Source organism: Dendrobium catenatum, unplaced genomic scaffold (assembly GCF_001605985.2).
Source record: "Dendrobium catenatum unplaced genomic scaffold, ASM160598v2 fragScaff_scaffold_699, whole genome shotgun sequence".
Classification (NCBI taxonomy): Eukaryota; Viridiplantae; Streptophyta; class Magnoliopsida; order Asparagales; family Orchidaceae; genus Dendrobium; species Dendrobium catenatum.
In genome coordinates, this window is record NW_021319161.1 from 955,402 (window position 1) to 972,279 (window position 16,878).

Sequence of the window (16,878 nt, forward strand, 5' to 3'; positions counted from 1 at the left end):
TATGCGCCATGGCTCTAAATGGATCTTTGCGCCATGGTGCGCCATTTGCCGTTAACAGGTATGCCTTGAAGTAATCATATTATATTTACAAACTCATTATTCATTCAATAAATACTTCCAGTAATAGTCAAAACATCATAATACATATTTACAAACTCTTTATTCATTCAATAAATACTTCTAGTACTAGTCAAAACTTCATAATACATATCTTTAAACTTAAAAATAGAGATTTTTATTTTTATCGTTGTATTAGTAAAACCAAAACTTTAAAGAAAATTAAGTGCGAAAAGCAGTAGGACTTGATGATATTCCAATGGATGTATGGAAATGATTAGGAGATCAAAGAATTCTTTGCTTACAAAACTTTTTAATATTATTTTGAAGATTAAAACAATGTTAGATGAGTGGAGGAGTGTATTGGTTCCTACTTTTAGGGTCTGCTTGGTTGCCTGAATTAGGAGGGTAAAGTAAAATAAATACATGTATTTACTAAATTCAGCTGTTTGGTTAATTTTGAGCGGAACAAAAGAAAATCCTCCAAAGCATTAGGCGCGTATTACAGGAGGCGTCCCGCGACTTCCAAAGCCGCTCAAAATAAGCGGGTTAGAAATTCTTCGCTGACGCCGCAAGGCAATCCTTGCATCCAAACTCAATCTTCTCATCCTCCTCTTCCTGTTTCTCACGATCCCTTCTTCGCCCTCCACGCTCTGCTTGCCTCTATTCCTCGGATTCGCTTCGGTTGCTTTCTAGATTTGGTTAAGGGCTTTAACAAGTTCAGATCCGATGATTTGAAGGCAACGATGGAGACCAGACGCCGCCGGAGCGGATGCGACTAGCCGGCGGAGTAGCCGGAGCCGATGCCAAGGGGCGATGTCCTCGACAGCGTGCTGGAGACGGTGGCTACGCCCATTGCAAGGATGCCAAGCACAAACGTCAACGCACGCAGAGAATCCAGCGAACTTCCACTTAGAGCAGAGAAGGAGAACAACAACAAGAAAAGAACAGGGTGAGGCTTGTGTTTTTTCTAGGAAAGGTTTAAATGGCGGAGAAACTCTGGTTAATGGTTCACCTTCTAAGAAGCTGGCCTAGCTGATTTGAGAGAAGTGGTAGCCATAACAACTGTCATAATAATTTCTTTGTTGTTTGAAAACTTGAGGTTTTTCTGAGAGGCTTGCAATGCTATTTGCAGCTGACATTTGTTATTTTTAACACTTACATCATCTTCATCAGTGGCTTCCTTCCAACTATTTGAGAATTTATTATGTGAAATCAATGCAGTAACATTCCTTAATATGGAACAGTTTGTTTGGTTGCAATTAGAAGTGATTATGTGTTCTCTCATGTAATGCATGCCAAACATACAGAACAGCTCATCTAGGTTTTTTGGACCTGGGTACGACTGACTATTACTTTTATATAGTGATCATTTATTTATATTTTAATGATTGTTGGCTTTTTTATCTTGCCCAGGCTGGAAACTCAAATAACAGATTAAAGTTTTCCTTTTTTTTTGTGTTACTATGTGCGAATTTAATCTCTACATGCAAAAGTCTGAATCCGAGGCGTCTTTATTGGTAGTCTAAACACATAATTAATAGGCTAAGTAAGATGGACTGCACAAAGACAACTTTTTTCTTTATTGTGATGATCGTCATGACTTTTCTTCTAACTTTTCTATTTAGATTTTCTGTTTTTCATTGATTATATGCCTCTTAAAGGCAAAAATTAGTACTTTAATTTTAAATTAAATGTCTTTTTCTAAATTATGAATGGCATGAATATAATGGTGAAATATATGCGCTTGAATGAGTGTAGGCAGAAATGTTAATTTTCAGTTTCTTGGGACAGAAGAAAGCTTGAATGGGTGAAATATATAATCAGTGTAAGAAGTTTTAACAGATAAAATAATTACTCCAGGAAGAACAGGTTGATTTTTTTCAGAATTTCATTTGTAAGAAACAAGTTTGACACATTGATTCTTAGGCTTCGTTTGGGACGGCTTTTTTATTGCTTTCTAAAACGGAGTTTTAGTACAAAAATAAAAAATTTTGTACTAAAACTCCGTTTTAGAAAGCAGTAAAAAAGCCGTCCCAAACGAAGCCTTAATCTTCAGCAGCAACTGGGTCTGTTGATAACTTTCTTCATAGTAACAGAAGTCTGTCTCAAAACTGAGTTGCCTTATTTATATTTCCTTTATCTATGATGCTAATGTCAGCATCCACAGTCCCCTATATCACTTTCACCATTCTTCTTCTACACGAACTTGTCTCATCTGATTTGAATTAATTCGTTCACTATAGACATTCTTTATCATTATAGCTCTTTTAATTGGGGACCCCACCTTTACACGGGACAAGTCAGGGAATTTTATGCTTACGCTAGTTATAATGACAAAAAAAATTACAAATGCACTGCTTTTACTTTACTCTGGATATATCTAACAAAACAAGAGAAACAGTTCTCTTGCGTTTAACTTGCAGCAACCAAACAGCCTCGAAGTATTTGAAAAGCACTACATTTGCTTTACACTGCATTTACTTTACACTGTGTTTACTTTGCAGACAACCAAACAGCCCCTTAAGAATAAAGGTGATGCACAAGAATGTGCAAATTCTAGAGAAATTAACTTAATATTGCATACATTAAAATTATGGAAAAGAGTAATTGAGCATAAGTTATGACATATTACTAATGTTTCTCAAAATCAATTTGGATTCATGTCGAGTAGGTCTACTATAGAAGCTATACATTTGTTGAGAGGTTTGATGAGAAGTATAGAGAGAGGGTCTACTATAGAAGCTATACATTTGTTGAGAGGTTTGATGAGAAGTATAGAGAGAGTAAAGAGGATCTACATATGATATTTATTGATTATAAAAAAACATATGATATAAATCTGAGGGAACCTGCTATTATAAAACATTTGGATTATTGACTAATTAGGAAGGGCATGATGAGAACATTTTCTAAGAAGTTTCCTAAATCTTTCTCACGATTCAAAAATAGATTCATCATCTAACTGGGTAAAAGAAGTAATGTTGTTTCTAAGTTTGATAGTTTTTTATGGTGGAAAATCTATATCTAAGAACTTATGGCTTGTTGATTTCAAGTTGTTATTGAACCTATGGCTAATGACTTTATTCATATTTTAGCTTTATCCCTAAGTGAAAATGGAAACAACCTAAGTCTAATAACATCATCACTAACACCATTATATTTAAAGGTTGTATAGATTTATAGGAAACTAGCTATGTGTAAATTAGGGTCTTCTAAAAGTGTTTCCCTAAACTTAGAGTTCTAGAAAAGGAAGGAGTTAATAATGCTTATATTCAAGTCATTCAGATAATGTATACAAAAACTATTACTTGTGTTCAAACACAAGGTGGTTTGACCGGGTATTTTCCTTTTTCAGCTGGATTACATCAAAGATCAACTTTAAGCTCATATCTTTTTGTTTTAGGCATGGATGTCCTCACAAGACATTTGTAAGATGATGCACATTGGTATGTGCTTTTTGCTGATTATATTGTTCTTGTTGATAGGAATTAGAGAGGGAGTTGATGAAAAACTTGAATTATGGATGTCAACTTTAGAGTCTAAAGATTTTCGTTTGAGTAGATCTAATCTAAATCCGAATACATGGAGTGTAATTTTAGCAGTAATACATGTAGTCGTGGGATTGTGGTATTGGGCGATCAAGTCATTAAAAAGTGCAAGTGTTTTAGATATCTCGAGTCTATTGTTCAAAACAATGGTGAAATAGATGGGGATATTGTTAGAAGAATTCAAGTTGGTTGATTAAAGTGGAGGAAAGCATCGGGCCTATTGTGTGATCGAAAAGTACCTCTCAAACTTAAGAAAAAAAAATTATAAGATAACAATGAGTCCTGCAATGCTTTATGGCACAGAATGTTGGTCATGAAAAGAGAAGTATAAAATTAAGTCAAGTGTTGCAAATATGAAGTTGTTCAAGTGGATAAGTGGCTTTACACTTAGAGACAGAATGTGAGATGAGTATATACGTGAAAAGGATGGGTAGCTCCAGTGGTAGATAAAATTAGAGAGAGTCGTCTTTAGATGGTTTGGTCACATAAAAAGTCGGCCTTCCGATGACCTTATTAGGAGAGTTGATTGATAGGAAACACTTGAAGATCTCAAGTAATTCCTATCAATCTTTAGAAAAACAACCAAAATCCTCCACAAGAATCCCCACAAAACCAAGAAAAAAAAAATTGTATTATTTGATGAAATAGAAATGGAAACTAGCAAGATACAGTTGATCCTCAATTCGAGAGGAGGATCGATCTCTCCCAAATCTTTGGACGCCGCTAGAGCCCAAAAGAAAACCTAAATCTAAGAGATCTCAAATTTCAGCCAAATTCAAGATGCTCTAACCTTAAGAAAACAAACTATTTCATGCATACAAATCAAAAGGAAATCCCTAAACAGTCCCTACATTCAATTTTCCCTCCCAATTCCCTCAAAAAACCTTCCAAATGGGCTCCCGAGAACCTGGCGGCTAGATTGGCATACGTAGGAGGCGGAGAAGTTCCGCCTCATTTGCGCCTGGGCCGATCTCGCGTGGACCGACTAGACCGGTCTATTAAATACTCCCCTCCCAAAGATCCACCTTGTCCTCAAGGTGGAAGGATGGGACATTGTTGATAGCTTTCTTCAGCTGCTCTGTTAATGACCATGCGATCGTCTACTAGAACCAAGCTATAGCTCTCCCTTCCAAACATAGGGCCGCTACTGTCAATCTCTCATCCTTCGTCACCCCCATTCACCATGAGATACAATTCCACCCGGTACAGCCCCCCATAAGTATCCTCTTTTTTTAAATACTGGCATCCCCAACTTCCTCACCTTAGGATCACCACCACCATAATAGCTTCTTCCTCCTTCAGTATAACGTTTGTCATGATCCCTCCATACTTCCCACCTGTATCGTGGGTGGGAATCCCACCTTCCTTCCCTTTGCCTCACATGACCCGATTCCCATGGTTCGGCCCATCCCCCTCCTTCTGTCGTCCACTTCCCTTACCTAACAGACCTCCCATAGGAGTCGGCCACCCCACTACCTTCACCACAAAAAGCCTTCCTGCTGTACCCCCATCCGATAACCCCATTACACCTCTTATTAGAGCCTTTGGAGGTGGCTCTTGACCCCCTCCTCCTTCGATGGTTGGCTCCCCTTGCCCAAAATACCTCTCATAGTGGTTGTCACCCTATCGCCTCCACCAAAAGATTTCATCTTTGTTGTTCCCTCATCCAGAAACCCTGATCCACCCCTTATCGAAGCCAAAAGAGATGGCTTTTTTGAAAGAAACTCCCCTTGTCAAACTCTCTTGCTGATCTCCTTTCCTTTCGATTCGGCCAAGGGAATCCCGATCAAATCTCGGTTAGGGTTAGCCATTGGAACCACTCTTGAAGTTTTTATTTGCATCTCCGAGAGCCTTCTTAACATCTCGTCCATGATCTTCACAACGTTTTCCCTCCTACGAAATTCAGAATTCATTGTTCTTCCCACCGGCCCCTGTCTTTGATGCCACTGTTTGATTGATTTTCCAAGAGCTTCTTCATAATCGTATGAAGATCATAAACCTTGTCTTCCACAGATGAAATTTGGTCCTCCACCGTTGCATTTATTTAATTCATCTCACTTTCAAGTCTCTCTTCTAGCGCATCCACTTTCTTAGCCCCCATCAATCCCCAGATTTTTGTAGATTAAAAAAATCTAATTTTTTATCACAAAAAACAGCAGCTTTCTCTTTCACAGGCAAAAATTCAGCAGCTAAAATTTGCCAAAATCAGCCCACCAATGGTCCCAAGACAAGCTCTGATACCAATTTGATAGGAAACACTTGAAGATCTCAAGTAATTCCTACCAATCTTTAGAAAAACAATGAAAATCCTCCACAAGAATCCCCACAAAAACAAGAAAACAGTAGAAAATTTGTATTATTTGATGAAATAGAAATAGAAACTAGCAAGATACAGTTGATCCTCAATTTGAGAGGAGGATCGATCTTTCAAAAATCTCTAGACACCGCTAGAGCCCAATTGAAAACTTAAATCTAAGAGATATCAAATTTCAACTAAATTAAAGATGCCCTAAAGAGATCTCAAATTTCAACTAAATTAAAGATGCCCTAGCCCTAGGAAAACAAACTATTCCATGCATACAAATCAAAAGGAAATCCCTACATTCAATTTTCCCTCCCAATTTCCTAAAAAAACCTTCCAAATGGGCTCCCGTGAACATGGCGGCTTGATCGGCATACGCAAGAGGCGGAGAAGTTCCGCCTCATTTGCGCCTGGGCCGGTCCCGCGTGGACCGCCTAGACTGGTCCAATGGACCGGTCTAACATAGATGTATTAGATCTGACTTATGTTAAGAAAAGTCGAGATAGACCTAAAAAGTATTAGTTAGAAAGTATTAGAAATGATATTTTTTATTATATTTAAATGAGAATTTGACTTTTAACATGACACATTAGAGAAAAATGATTCATGTAGCCAACCTCAGATAGTGGGATAAAGGCTTGTTGTTATCGTCGTCATTGTTTTTGTTGTAACAAAATCTGTAAATAATATTTCCTTGATATATATCCTAAATGAATGCAATGATTATCAAGATATGATATAAGTAATAAAAGGCGTAAGTGAGTGAATTTTTCATAAAAATCTGTTTTGTTCATGGGGAGCACACAACAAAAACAGACCTCACAAAGACAGAAGAAATCCTAAGAATGAGAGCAGCCATAGGAGGAGAATCACAATTTGATAATATTTGATTTTCATTGGTGAAATGGGTGGATAAGCGCCAAGGCCAGGGGCTCCAAGGCCACAGGGGACAGGATAAGTGCCAACAATCTCCCAATACACGTGTTAGCGCATTAGTCTTCAAATGCATGAGATCATCATGCAACAAGATCCTTATACAAAACGATTTACACAAATAAGTTTAAAACCTCATGTATTGCTAAGCAGGAATGAATGTGAAAAAATGATTCATAAACCTAATCGCAAATAGTTATGACCAAAATAAAGATGATTGTGATGAGAAACTAGGAAATCCATCTCCATCTATTTCACTCCATTAACTATTATTCCTTCTACAACTGCCAGTATCCGTTAAAGAAGCAAATGATATTGTAATATTCATCTACAATTCAAGGTAATACAACTGCACTCAAACTATTAATCCATGTATAGTGACCAAATAAATGGTGTCCAAGTCAATTACTCCTAAGCACAAAGGCAACCAAGAGTTTTTACCTACTAACCTATACATTGTTGGAGGCAATGTTTAAAATTGCGCAATATGAGGCTCGCCTCAGCAAAATTCTAGTGAAAAAAGCCTTGAGGCTTATACCTCTAGCTTTTTTATGAGGCTTGCGCCTCAACTTGGCTAAGGCCCATCTTGAGCCACGCCTCCCCTTGCTAGCGTGAAGCTTACGCCTCACCCTATTTGTATATTTTTTTTTGTTAAAACAAATATAAATCACGCCTTCATTCACATTAGAGTGCAAAAACTTCCTCTCGATTGCCTCTACCTCTAACCCGCGGCCTTCGCCACAGCCAACAACGTCGTAGTCGTTATCGATAATAACTTGAAAGTTGCACACCACCACTCTAAAATTTTTGGAGCATTTATGTTGATGAAAATATTTCTAAAAGATGAACATGATTGAAATAAATTAATAAAAAGCATTGGGAGGCATTCGAGTCTACCAAATGAGGCAAGGGATAGACCAATTTGTTATTGCGACAGCTCAAATAAAGACCACCTCAGTGATGACAGTGTAGATGATTCATAAGTTATTACCAACTATTTCAGCTTTCATTAAGAATTAAATGTAAATGAATAGAGAATTGAGAAAGAAAAAATTTGAAGTTGAACTTCATGTTATATGATACTTTTATGCAATTTCTATATTTAATATTATTTTGCTCTTATAATATTTAGATTTTAATTCTAATTCATGCAATTTATCACTTGTCACTATATATCTTGTGCAATTTTTTATTTCATATATACCAATTTGTTAATTCATAATTCATAGGAAGTTAATATATTATCATTTAACATATTATTTAAATATTATATAAAAAATCACTTTTGACATTTATTATCACTTTACACAATTTTTTATTGAGGAATATGCATCAAAAAGCCTTGAGGCTTACGCCTCGCCTCATGAACAAAAAATATCTCAATACCCAATTGCACAATTTAAAACATTGGTTGGAGGTATGTCGGAAAGACCACCACCCTCACATAATTGTTTGCCAACTAATCACCCACCAAGTCATACTATCGATGGCACAAAAACTCATATGAGTGGTCTTGCTCATGCTACCTAATTAATATGGAACAGACTCAGAATGTAATGCAAAGTGTTTTTTAGCTATAAATCAAATAAAAAAGTAAAAAACCATAAATCAAGTCAATGTTTAAAATTGCGTATTCGAGTATTGAGGCGTTTTTCATTCGTGAGGCGAGGCGTAAGCCTCAAGGCGTTTTGAGACGTAAGCCTCAAAATCAAAAGATTGCGTAAACATAAAATGATAAATTTTTTATATAGTAATGAGTAAATAATATATAAAACATAAAGGCGGGCCTCAACCAAGTTGAGGCGCAAGCCTCATAAAAAAACTCGAGGCGTAAGCATCGAGGCGTTTTTTACTGGAATTGCGCAAAGGCGAGCCTTATATTGCGCAATTTTAAACCATGAATCAAGTAACTAGCAATTTGTCAAATGCTTATCAAATAACATTTTCCTCTATCTTTCAAAATGTAATCAGGAAGCATTTCCCTCTATCAAAATGTATTCAGGTAAGTAGCAAAATGATGCAAATAACTACTTTGTCGAATTGGTGTTATTAAAGGCGTTAAGCACATCAAGAAGACTTGGTAGCCTAAAATCCAAGGCCCTATGTGAAAGCTTGGGCACTCACCATAGTTAAGTGTAATATCCCAAACTTTCAGTTCCGAATTTACAATTGTTGGTTTGTTCTCAAGTGAGAAGATGAAGCCTGACGAGTCGCTTGATGTCAAGGAAGACAAAGGCTTCTTTTCCTTTTTAAATCGAAAGAGGGAGAAAAAGATAGAGAAACCAAGAAATAGAGAGGGAGAAGCGATGAAGCGAGATGGCTCAAGCAAGGCTAGCATGGGTTCATGCGATCTAAAAGGTGAGAATTTTTTATTTATTAAGATTTTTTTTTAAAGAATATTAGATTAGTGTGCTAAATTACTTATATAATGAACGAAGACAAACTAATGACTTAAGTTGGGAGTTGGCAGCAAGAATCTTCTATAAGTGAGGCAAGTACTCATATTCCTATTTTTGTAGTAATAATATTATTTTCCTATAGTTTGATTGCATTTAACCAATTGATATTTATTTAATACATTATTATTGTAAAAAATTCAAATATTTCTTATCATTTTTTTATTTCAATGAATGGTCATATCAAAATTATTGATAGTAGAATTATACTTTATTACATGTATCATAAAAAGTTTAGGAGTTTTTAGTGGCTCTTTTAGTAAATTGGAAAGGGTTATTGTTAGAAATTGTAGTGAACAAAAGTTAAATAACTATCTATTCGTCGCATTAATTTGAGTCTCTGATGTAAGCAATGCCTCCCCAGGTTCCCTTGCTAGCTGTTCGGTTCCTGCCCGCTTGGCTGTTTGGTTCCTCTGCCTAGGTCCATCGGTTCCTATTTTTGTCCCGGTTCCTGGTTGTGGTGGTTCGATTTCTAGGAGCCTTAAATGATACATTTTTTTCCTGTTTTTGGTTGGCTGTTTGGGCGGCTGTTTGGGTGTCCTTTGGGCTGCTTCTATCCTATTTAAAGGGGAGTTTTGGGAAGTTTTTAGGGACAGTATGTTATGATTTTTGAAATGTAAAACCTGTGAATTTTGATTTAGCTTGCGAGCTAGTCTCCTTCCCCTCCCCTCTTTTATAATTCGTCTCGGGCTTCTTATCTATTTCTTCTCTCCGCAAATTATCATTCCATTGTATCTTTCTTCTCTAAAATATTAAAAGTTGTAAGTTGTCGTTGTGTCTTATTTAATTTTATTTGAGTTTGTGTTTGTCTTAAGTATTTAGAAAGGAAGCATTTATTTGCAAAATTTAGTTTGCATCAAATTGGTATCAGAGCTCTTGGTTGTCATTCTAGTCTTCCTTTCTTCTAAAAAAAAGAAAAAAAATGGAAAATCATGATGCTAAGTGATCTTGAAGTCCAACAAGCAGATGGGTCTTGCCACAAGGAAGCTCTAAAATCATCTCATCAGGAGATGAGAACTCTCAACAAGGGGAGATTTGATGTAAGCAGTGCCTCCCCAGGTTCCCTTGCTGGCTGTTCGGTTCCTGCCCGCTTGGTTGTTCAGTTCCTCTGCCTGGGTCCCTCAATTCTTGTTTTTGTCCCGGTTCCTGGTTGTGGTGGTTCGGTTTCTGGGAGCCTTAAATGATACCTTTTTTTTCCTTGTTTTTGGTTGGCTGTTTGGGTGTCCTTTGGGATGCTTCTATCATATTTAAAGGGGAGTTTTGGGCAATTTTTAGGAAGAGTATGTTATGATTTTTGGAATGTAAAACCTGCGAGTTTTGATCGAGCTTGCGAGCTAGTTTCCTTCCCCTCCCCTCTTTTATAATTCGTCTCGGGCTTCTTATCTATTTCTTCTCTTCGCAAGTTATCATTCCATTGTATCTTTCTTCTCTAATATATATATATATATAAGTTGTAAGTTGTCATTGTGTCTTATTTAATTTTATTTGAGTTTGTGTTTGTCTTAAGTATTTAGAAAGGAAGTGTTTATTTGCAAAATTTAGTTTGCATCAGTCTCCGACAGAGTCCTGACACTAAGTGAGTTGAAAAAAGGCTTATTCTTATTATGATGAATACTTTTCAAGGGTATAATTTGATAATCATCATAATAAAATATAAAAATATAATGGGAAAAACAATATATTTTCAAGTCTTTCATCATTCCAGATACCAAAACATTAATCCTTATCATATAGATTGTATAAAATAAAGTGCTAGCAATGCCAAAAAGTTATTTTTCAAGTTCAAATATGTAAATAAAAACATAAGTTGGTAATTTATGTAGTGTAAACTTAATCTAATCTTCATGGCTATCGATTCATTCTTCTTCATTACACATATGCTTGTCCCTATCATTAGATTTATAGCCTTTCATCTCATACTATGGTTGTGCATGCTTTAAAAATAATAACAAAAAATACAACACTAAGGCAAAAGCTATGCATATCACCTTACACTAAAATACGTTTGGGAGGTGTTTTTGACAGCACTCTCTTGGAAGATATCTAAGAAGTTGGAGCCTTGCCCAGAAGTCTAGGAAAGCATATCAATCATCTCTAATCTTCTAGTTTACTATTTCATGATCATGTGATTATATATTCTCAAACATGATGGACACATTTTTATTTCTTTTTATTTTTCTAATTTTCACATAATCTTATGTCATGCTTTAGTTTGTTGATGCGAGGATATCACTGCTTGTATTGAGATATTATCCTGCACAATCAAGGTTGTGATTCACCTCAATGAAGCACACATCTTGTTTTTTTATTTGAACCAATGCCCAATGCCAAATTGACTATGCATTATACATGCCAATTAGCATTCACTATAGCCCATAGCAAGGAACAAAGGCAAAATAACATGCACTGTGCGCAATAACACTATAGAACATAGTATTTTCTTCATTCATATTTTTAATTATTTTTTAAATTATTTTATTTTGGTTTAAGAACTTGAGCATAAATTAATTGATTTACATAAAATATGACAGGGCTTTAATTTATAGATACAACCATTGTGACATTATTGGCCTTTAATTAAATAAATGATATGAATACATTGTTAACATGAAAATTGGATGATGAGTTAAATGAACTTGATGAAGTGGTGTTCGGTGAACAAAAATTAACATCGAGCAATGATGCATGAGCTAGTGATATCCATGAAAGGAGCTAAAACATTCAAGATTTACCGAGGGGAAAATAATAGGAATCTTCATCTAGGCTCAGCAAACTTACAAATGAGCATTAAATTATGATGGTGATGAAGAAAATTATGGTTTAGCAGATTATAAAGATTGAGGCAAGGGTATTTTGCTGATGATGATTAGCATGATGAGTAGTTTAATTTTTATAAATATGAATCTTGTTAACCAAATATTACTTATGTTTTAATCTGACGTTCCAAACTGTAATAGTCTGTCATAATATTTGTTAAATCTCAACCTCACGATCACAACAGAAACCCACGGCTGTAAACACTAATCCGTGAGAAGACTACCTGGATCACATTAATTCCTTCCATAGTTGATTTATTAATTCAGGAATAATTGTATTCTCATTATTATAGAGTTATTTGTTTCCTTATCAATATACCTTGTATAGATCTATAAATAGGGAGTGGATTGCATAATAAAATTTAAGCTTTTCCCTCTCAAATTCTCAGTTTTATCATGGTATTAGTCTCTTAGAGCCACGGCCTTAATTGTCGTCGGAGAACGATCCTAGATCGTCGAAGGAGGAAGAGAAAAAAAAAGGCTCGGACTTAATCGTGTCGACCCGTGTACGCCGGGATGGACGAGACGAAGTTGAAGCATAATCGGAACTTCCGATCCGAGAGGAAGGCGGAAGGCCAAAGTCGTCGAGACTCCCGCTAAGAGCCGAACATCCGAGAGAATCCGGAGGAGCGTCCGAACGCCATCGTTGGTTGTCTTCTCCCGAGCCGACGAACGAAGGAGCGGACTGAGGATGGCGAGCATACCGATCCGACATGGATGGAAAGATCGTCGAAGGAGCGAAGCACCCCACTCGATCCTCACTTCCGATTGCATGACCAGTCGAAGCCGGAAGCCCGATTCGCGGGAGAAAGCTGCGCCTGCATGCAAGAACCGGGTCCCGTGCCCTAAGTCCAACCCGAGCTATTCCTTTTAAGGCATGACTGGTTCGGTTCCTTTTTTTATTTTTTTATAATTAAAAAAAAAAACTTATCGACCTTTATTGTCGAACAAGGGAAATTTATTCCGGGAAGCCTTCATTGCTAACCAAGGTAGATAGTCTTAATCACTATCATAATGTCAGAAATCAATTCCTCCGAAAGTATTGACCAAACGGAGGGGTCGATAGTGCACCAAGGTGATCTTCAAAGCATGCAACCATAGTTGATTTATTAATTCAGGAATAATTGTATTCTCATTATTATAGAGTTATTTGTTTCCTTATCAATATACCTTGTATAGATCTATAAATAGGGAGTGGATTGCATAATAAAATTTAAGCTTTTCCCTCTCAAATTCTCAGTTTTATCAATATTATTCACTGCTCTAATCGTGATAGACTTATTTGTAAATCTAATTATTTTAGTTATCATGATAATTTATATTTCAATATTATTGTCTTTAGTAAACCTTCATGTATACTAAAATTATCTTATATTAGAGCAACAAGGCATCGCTTATAATTCATGTTTATATATGATTTAGGATATTTTTATAACAATGCACATTGCACACAACATTATGCATTATGCATTTTGGCTTTAAGCCTCCAAGAAGCACTTGCGCCATAGTGCGTTCTCTATTGGCACATATTTTATGCATAGTGAATGCATAACAATAAAATAATTCAAAACTATAAAAATAAATCATAAATAGAATGTTTATCAACAAAGTTCTGAATTTATAATTAGACTGAAAAAAAATAAAGTAAAAGTATACAAAGATAAAGATTTATCCTTTACTTGAAATTTTTTTGATAAACATTAAGGGTGTTTAGAAAGTTTGGGAAAAAGTAAAAAAACATTGAGAAATAAAGTTCAAAGTTGCTTTTAAAAATTACTAACCACAGTGAGAGGTCTAATGTAAAGGAAGTGTGATATAAACAGCTCCATCCAATGAAAACAAGCAGTAGAAATACTGTTAAAATTTCCCAACATAATTTGCAGGAGATTACGCAGACCATCACGAGTTGGGCGGTGACTACATTGAACCCAAAAGGCACTGCAGTCTAGTTTAGTTATCTGACCACGCCATTTTTCCCATGCCTACAGTTTGAAGTAATATGATTGCATCAGTGAAATGTAAAATCAATAACTGGGTTGCCCTATACGCAAGAATACCTTTATAAAATCTGGTTTGGTTTTACAGCATTGGCCTGATTTCCCCACAGGCAAATCATGACGCAAACGTGGCATTGTCGATACAAGAACAGCAACTGTCTCAACCAGCCCATTCTCTGTCTGTATGAAGCATAACAAGTCATAATTGCATTTTATTCATATGCATAAATGTGCTTCATAAATGCATGCAATATGTATGAGTTTCCTTATTTATGGCATCAGTCTTTAAAAACTAGCACGCATTCAATTTTATGTCAATAAAAAAAGTTTTACAAAAGTCCTTTGCTAACCCTGAAAAATTTGTGCATTATGAAATACCCTAAAGCATTAAATGGCGTGTGAATTTTATAATTCCAAAATCATTCTATCAACTGTTGGGGAAACAGAAGCAGAAAGAGCAAATTAGTTAATTCAATCCTACTAAATAAAGAATAACAAAGTATATGCTATTAAGAAACACTAAGTTTTATTTTACAGTTTGTCAATTCTGTCATTTATCATCACATAATGCCAGAATGAGTAAAACTCAATCAATGCAATCATTTTACACACCTCACGACTATCGAGCTGATTAAGATGATAAGATCCATGCAGTCTCAACAATTTAACCTGGATGGTGAATAACAAGTCAAAGGCAATCCATTTAAATAATCATGCATATAAAGTCCATATCATTAAATTTGAATATAAAACTTGCACATAACATAAACTAAATGCACAAAAATGAAAGATCAAATGACTAACCGCAACATCAAGCCAACCGACCGTAAGAACTGATGATAGCCCTTCCCAATACTCAGGATCATTCTCAATCACCTATGTAATATATTTATAGCTAAATCATCCACAAGCATAGCTGCAGGTATGTATTGTAAAGTATAATGTTCTAGGAGTAACCAATAGGAAATTACCAGAAATTCTAACAATTTAACTAGAAGCTAGGACATATAAAGCAACAATTGAACAGTGAAAGTAATTTTTTTCCAGCACAATGCAAGCCAATTTAAGAGAATGAAAACCTGCAAATTGACCAATTTTTCTTGGAGTTTGACAAGTTGTGAATGGACTGTCATATGTGTCTCAGATAGAATAGCATCATACTCCTGTAGAAACATTTAGAAGTAACAGATATAAAGACAATTTAGAAGGGCAATACAGAAAAAATATTTTTTTTCCTTTTTAATTCTCATCAAAATCATATCAAAGAAGATCAGTACCGCTAACCAGTCAACAAGACGTTCTGGAAGCCATGAAAAATAATGTTTATCTACATAAAAGATCTCCATCAACTGCCATGCAGCCTTAAGACTGCTAGGTTTCTCAACAGGCTGAAGAAAAAAAGCTGCCATTAATATCAAATAGGAATTAGAGCAACTTATTTTTAGCTTTTATGGAAAGTAAAGAAATAAAAAAAGCTTATAATATAATAAATAATTAGAAGATCAGCAAAGAAGAAAACAAATATTAACAAATCAAAATACTATTGCTTGGTACAGAATCAATTCAAAATAGGAAGAAACATAATCAATTCAAAATAGGAAGAAAATGGTAGCTATGCTGATGATAGCATCAGAGAAAAACACCTCCAAAACAATCATTGGATCTTCAATTACAGATTTAGCTGGAAGCTTTGAACTCCCAAGAAGTTCTGAAATGCTCCTACTATACTCCAAGACTTGCTGCCACCTGCATGAGTCAGACAAGAGAACGAGAAACATATGAACTCTTATGTATAAAAATTAGCTAGCATATGACGCAGTGGCACCCAAAAAAACTATAATTATAATTTCTATTTGTCAGAATTCCACACAATTTTCCTAGACAAACTCTGCAAAATGGATTTCCCTTAGCCCAATCATGTCCTAGAAAACGGGAAAAAATAATACAACAGTTACTCTCTCACAGAAGTAATCGAATAATCAAGGAACGTGAATTAAACACAAAACCAGAAATTGGTCCTCATTCTAGTAAAAATCAACGTTTAAAAACTCCAAAAATTACCAGTCGGTGGAGGGATGCGAGGAAGAAGAAGACATCCTATACATCGTCAAAAATGCCTTCCTTCGGCTCTGAAGAAGAACAAAAGGAGGGACGGAGTCGTAAATAATCCTCCGCCTCTGTGCTTCGCTGATATTCGGATCACTGGCGCCTAGCTTCACCTCAACTACCTTGCCGCCGAGCCCTGGACCATCAGAAGTTTCATGTCCCTCCCCTCTGGCTAAATGATCCTCAAGAGGTCGGATGCACGCAACTTGGAGTACATTGCCGCGCGACCACGAGATGAAAACCCGGAAGATCGGGGGCTTGACACCTAGCCGTATGTGGTAGAGAGGCACATCTACCTCCGTTGGCAAGGGGATTAAAGCGTTTTCGGGTTCCGACGGGCGGCCTGGCATCTCCACCGGCGAATGGCCAGAGCAAAGAGGGGATTCGAGAGCTAGGGTTTTAGAGAGTTTTTCGTTAAGGGGGTGTTCGGAATTGGATTGGATTCATAGGATTTATTGGATTTAGTAAATTCTGTGCTCTTAATTTCTGAATTGTATTTGTCATGATAATTTTTAAATTCTGTTAAATTCAGAAATCTGTTTGGCAACAGATTATAGAATTTAAAATAGTTAGAGATTTAAAATTGAACGAGTAATATAAAGCCACTTAATTCGCTTCCGCATCAAGTTATAAAGTTGTTTGCCATTAAGGAAATAACTA

The 16,878-nt window shown here is 35.9% G+C and overlaps 1 protein-coding gene and 1 non-coding gene across 2 annotated transcripts in view; one reads left to right on the top strand and one right to left on the bottom strand.

Annotated features, from left to right (window-relative positions):
- The window catches only part of LOC110094316 (nuclear pore complex protein NUP85), a 35,159-nt gene extending 18,503 nt beyond the window's left edge, over window positions 1-16,656 (bottom strand). Inside the window, exons 1-8 of the mRNA XM_020819522.2 lie at window positions 16,174-16,656; window positions 15,756-15,858; window positions 15,390-15,500; window positions 15,192-15,275; window positions 14,917-14,988; window positions 14,725-14,781; window positions 14,173-14,292; window positions 13,897-14,097 (exon numbers count right to left, since the gene is read on the bottom strand). Of these exons, the coding sequence (XP_020675181.1) occupies window positions 13,897-14,097; window positions 14,173-14,292; window positions 14,725-14,781; window positions 14,917-14,988; window positions 15,192-15,275; window positions 15,390-15,500; window positions 15,756-15,858; window positions 16,174-16,568 (1,143 nt within the window). The 5' untranslated portion in view covers window positions 16,569-16,656. The remainder of the gene's footprint in view (window positions 1-13,896; window positions 14,098-14,172; window positions 14,293-14,724; window positions 14,782-14,916; window positions 14,989-15,191; window positions 15,276-15,389; window positions 15,501-15,755; window positions 15,859-16,173) is intronic.
- Window positions 2,949-3,055, top strand: LOC114579899. Its single transcript, XR_003701146.1, has one exon. It is a non-coding gene; the product is annotated as a small nucleolar RNA R71 (small nucleolar RNA).
- Window positions 16,657-16,878: the final 222 nt, after the last annotated feature.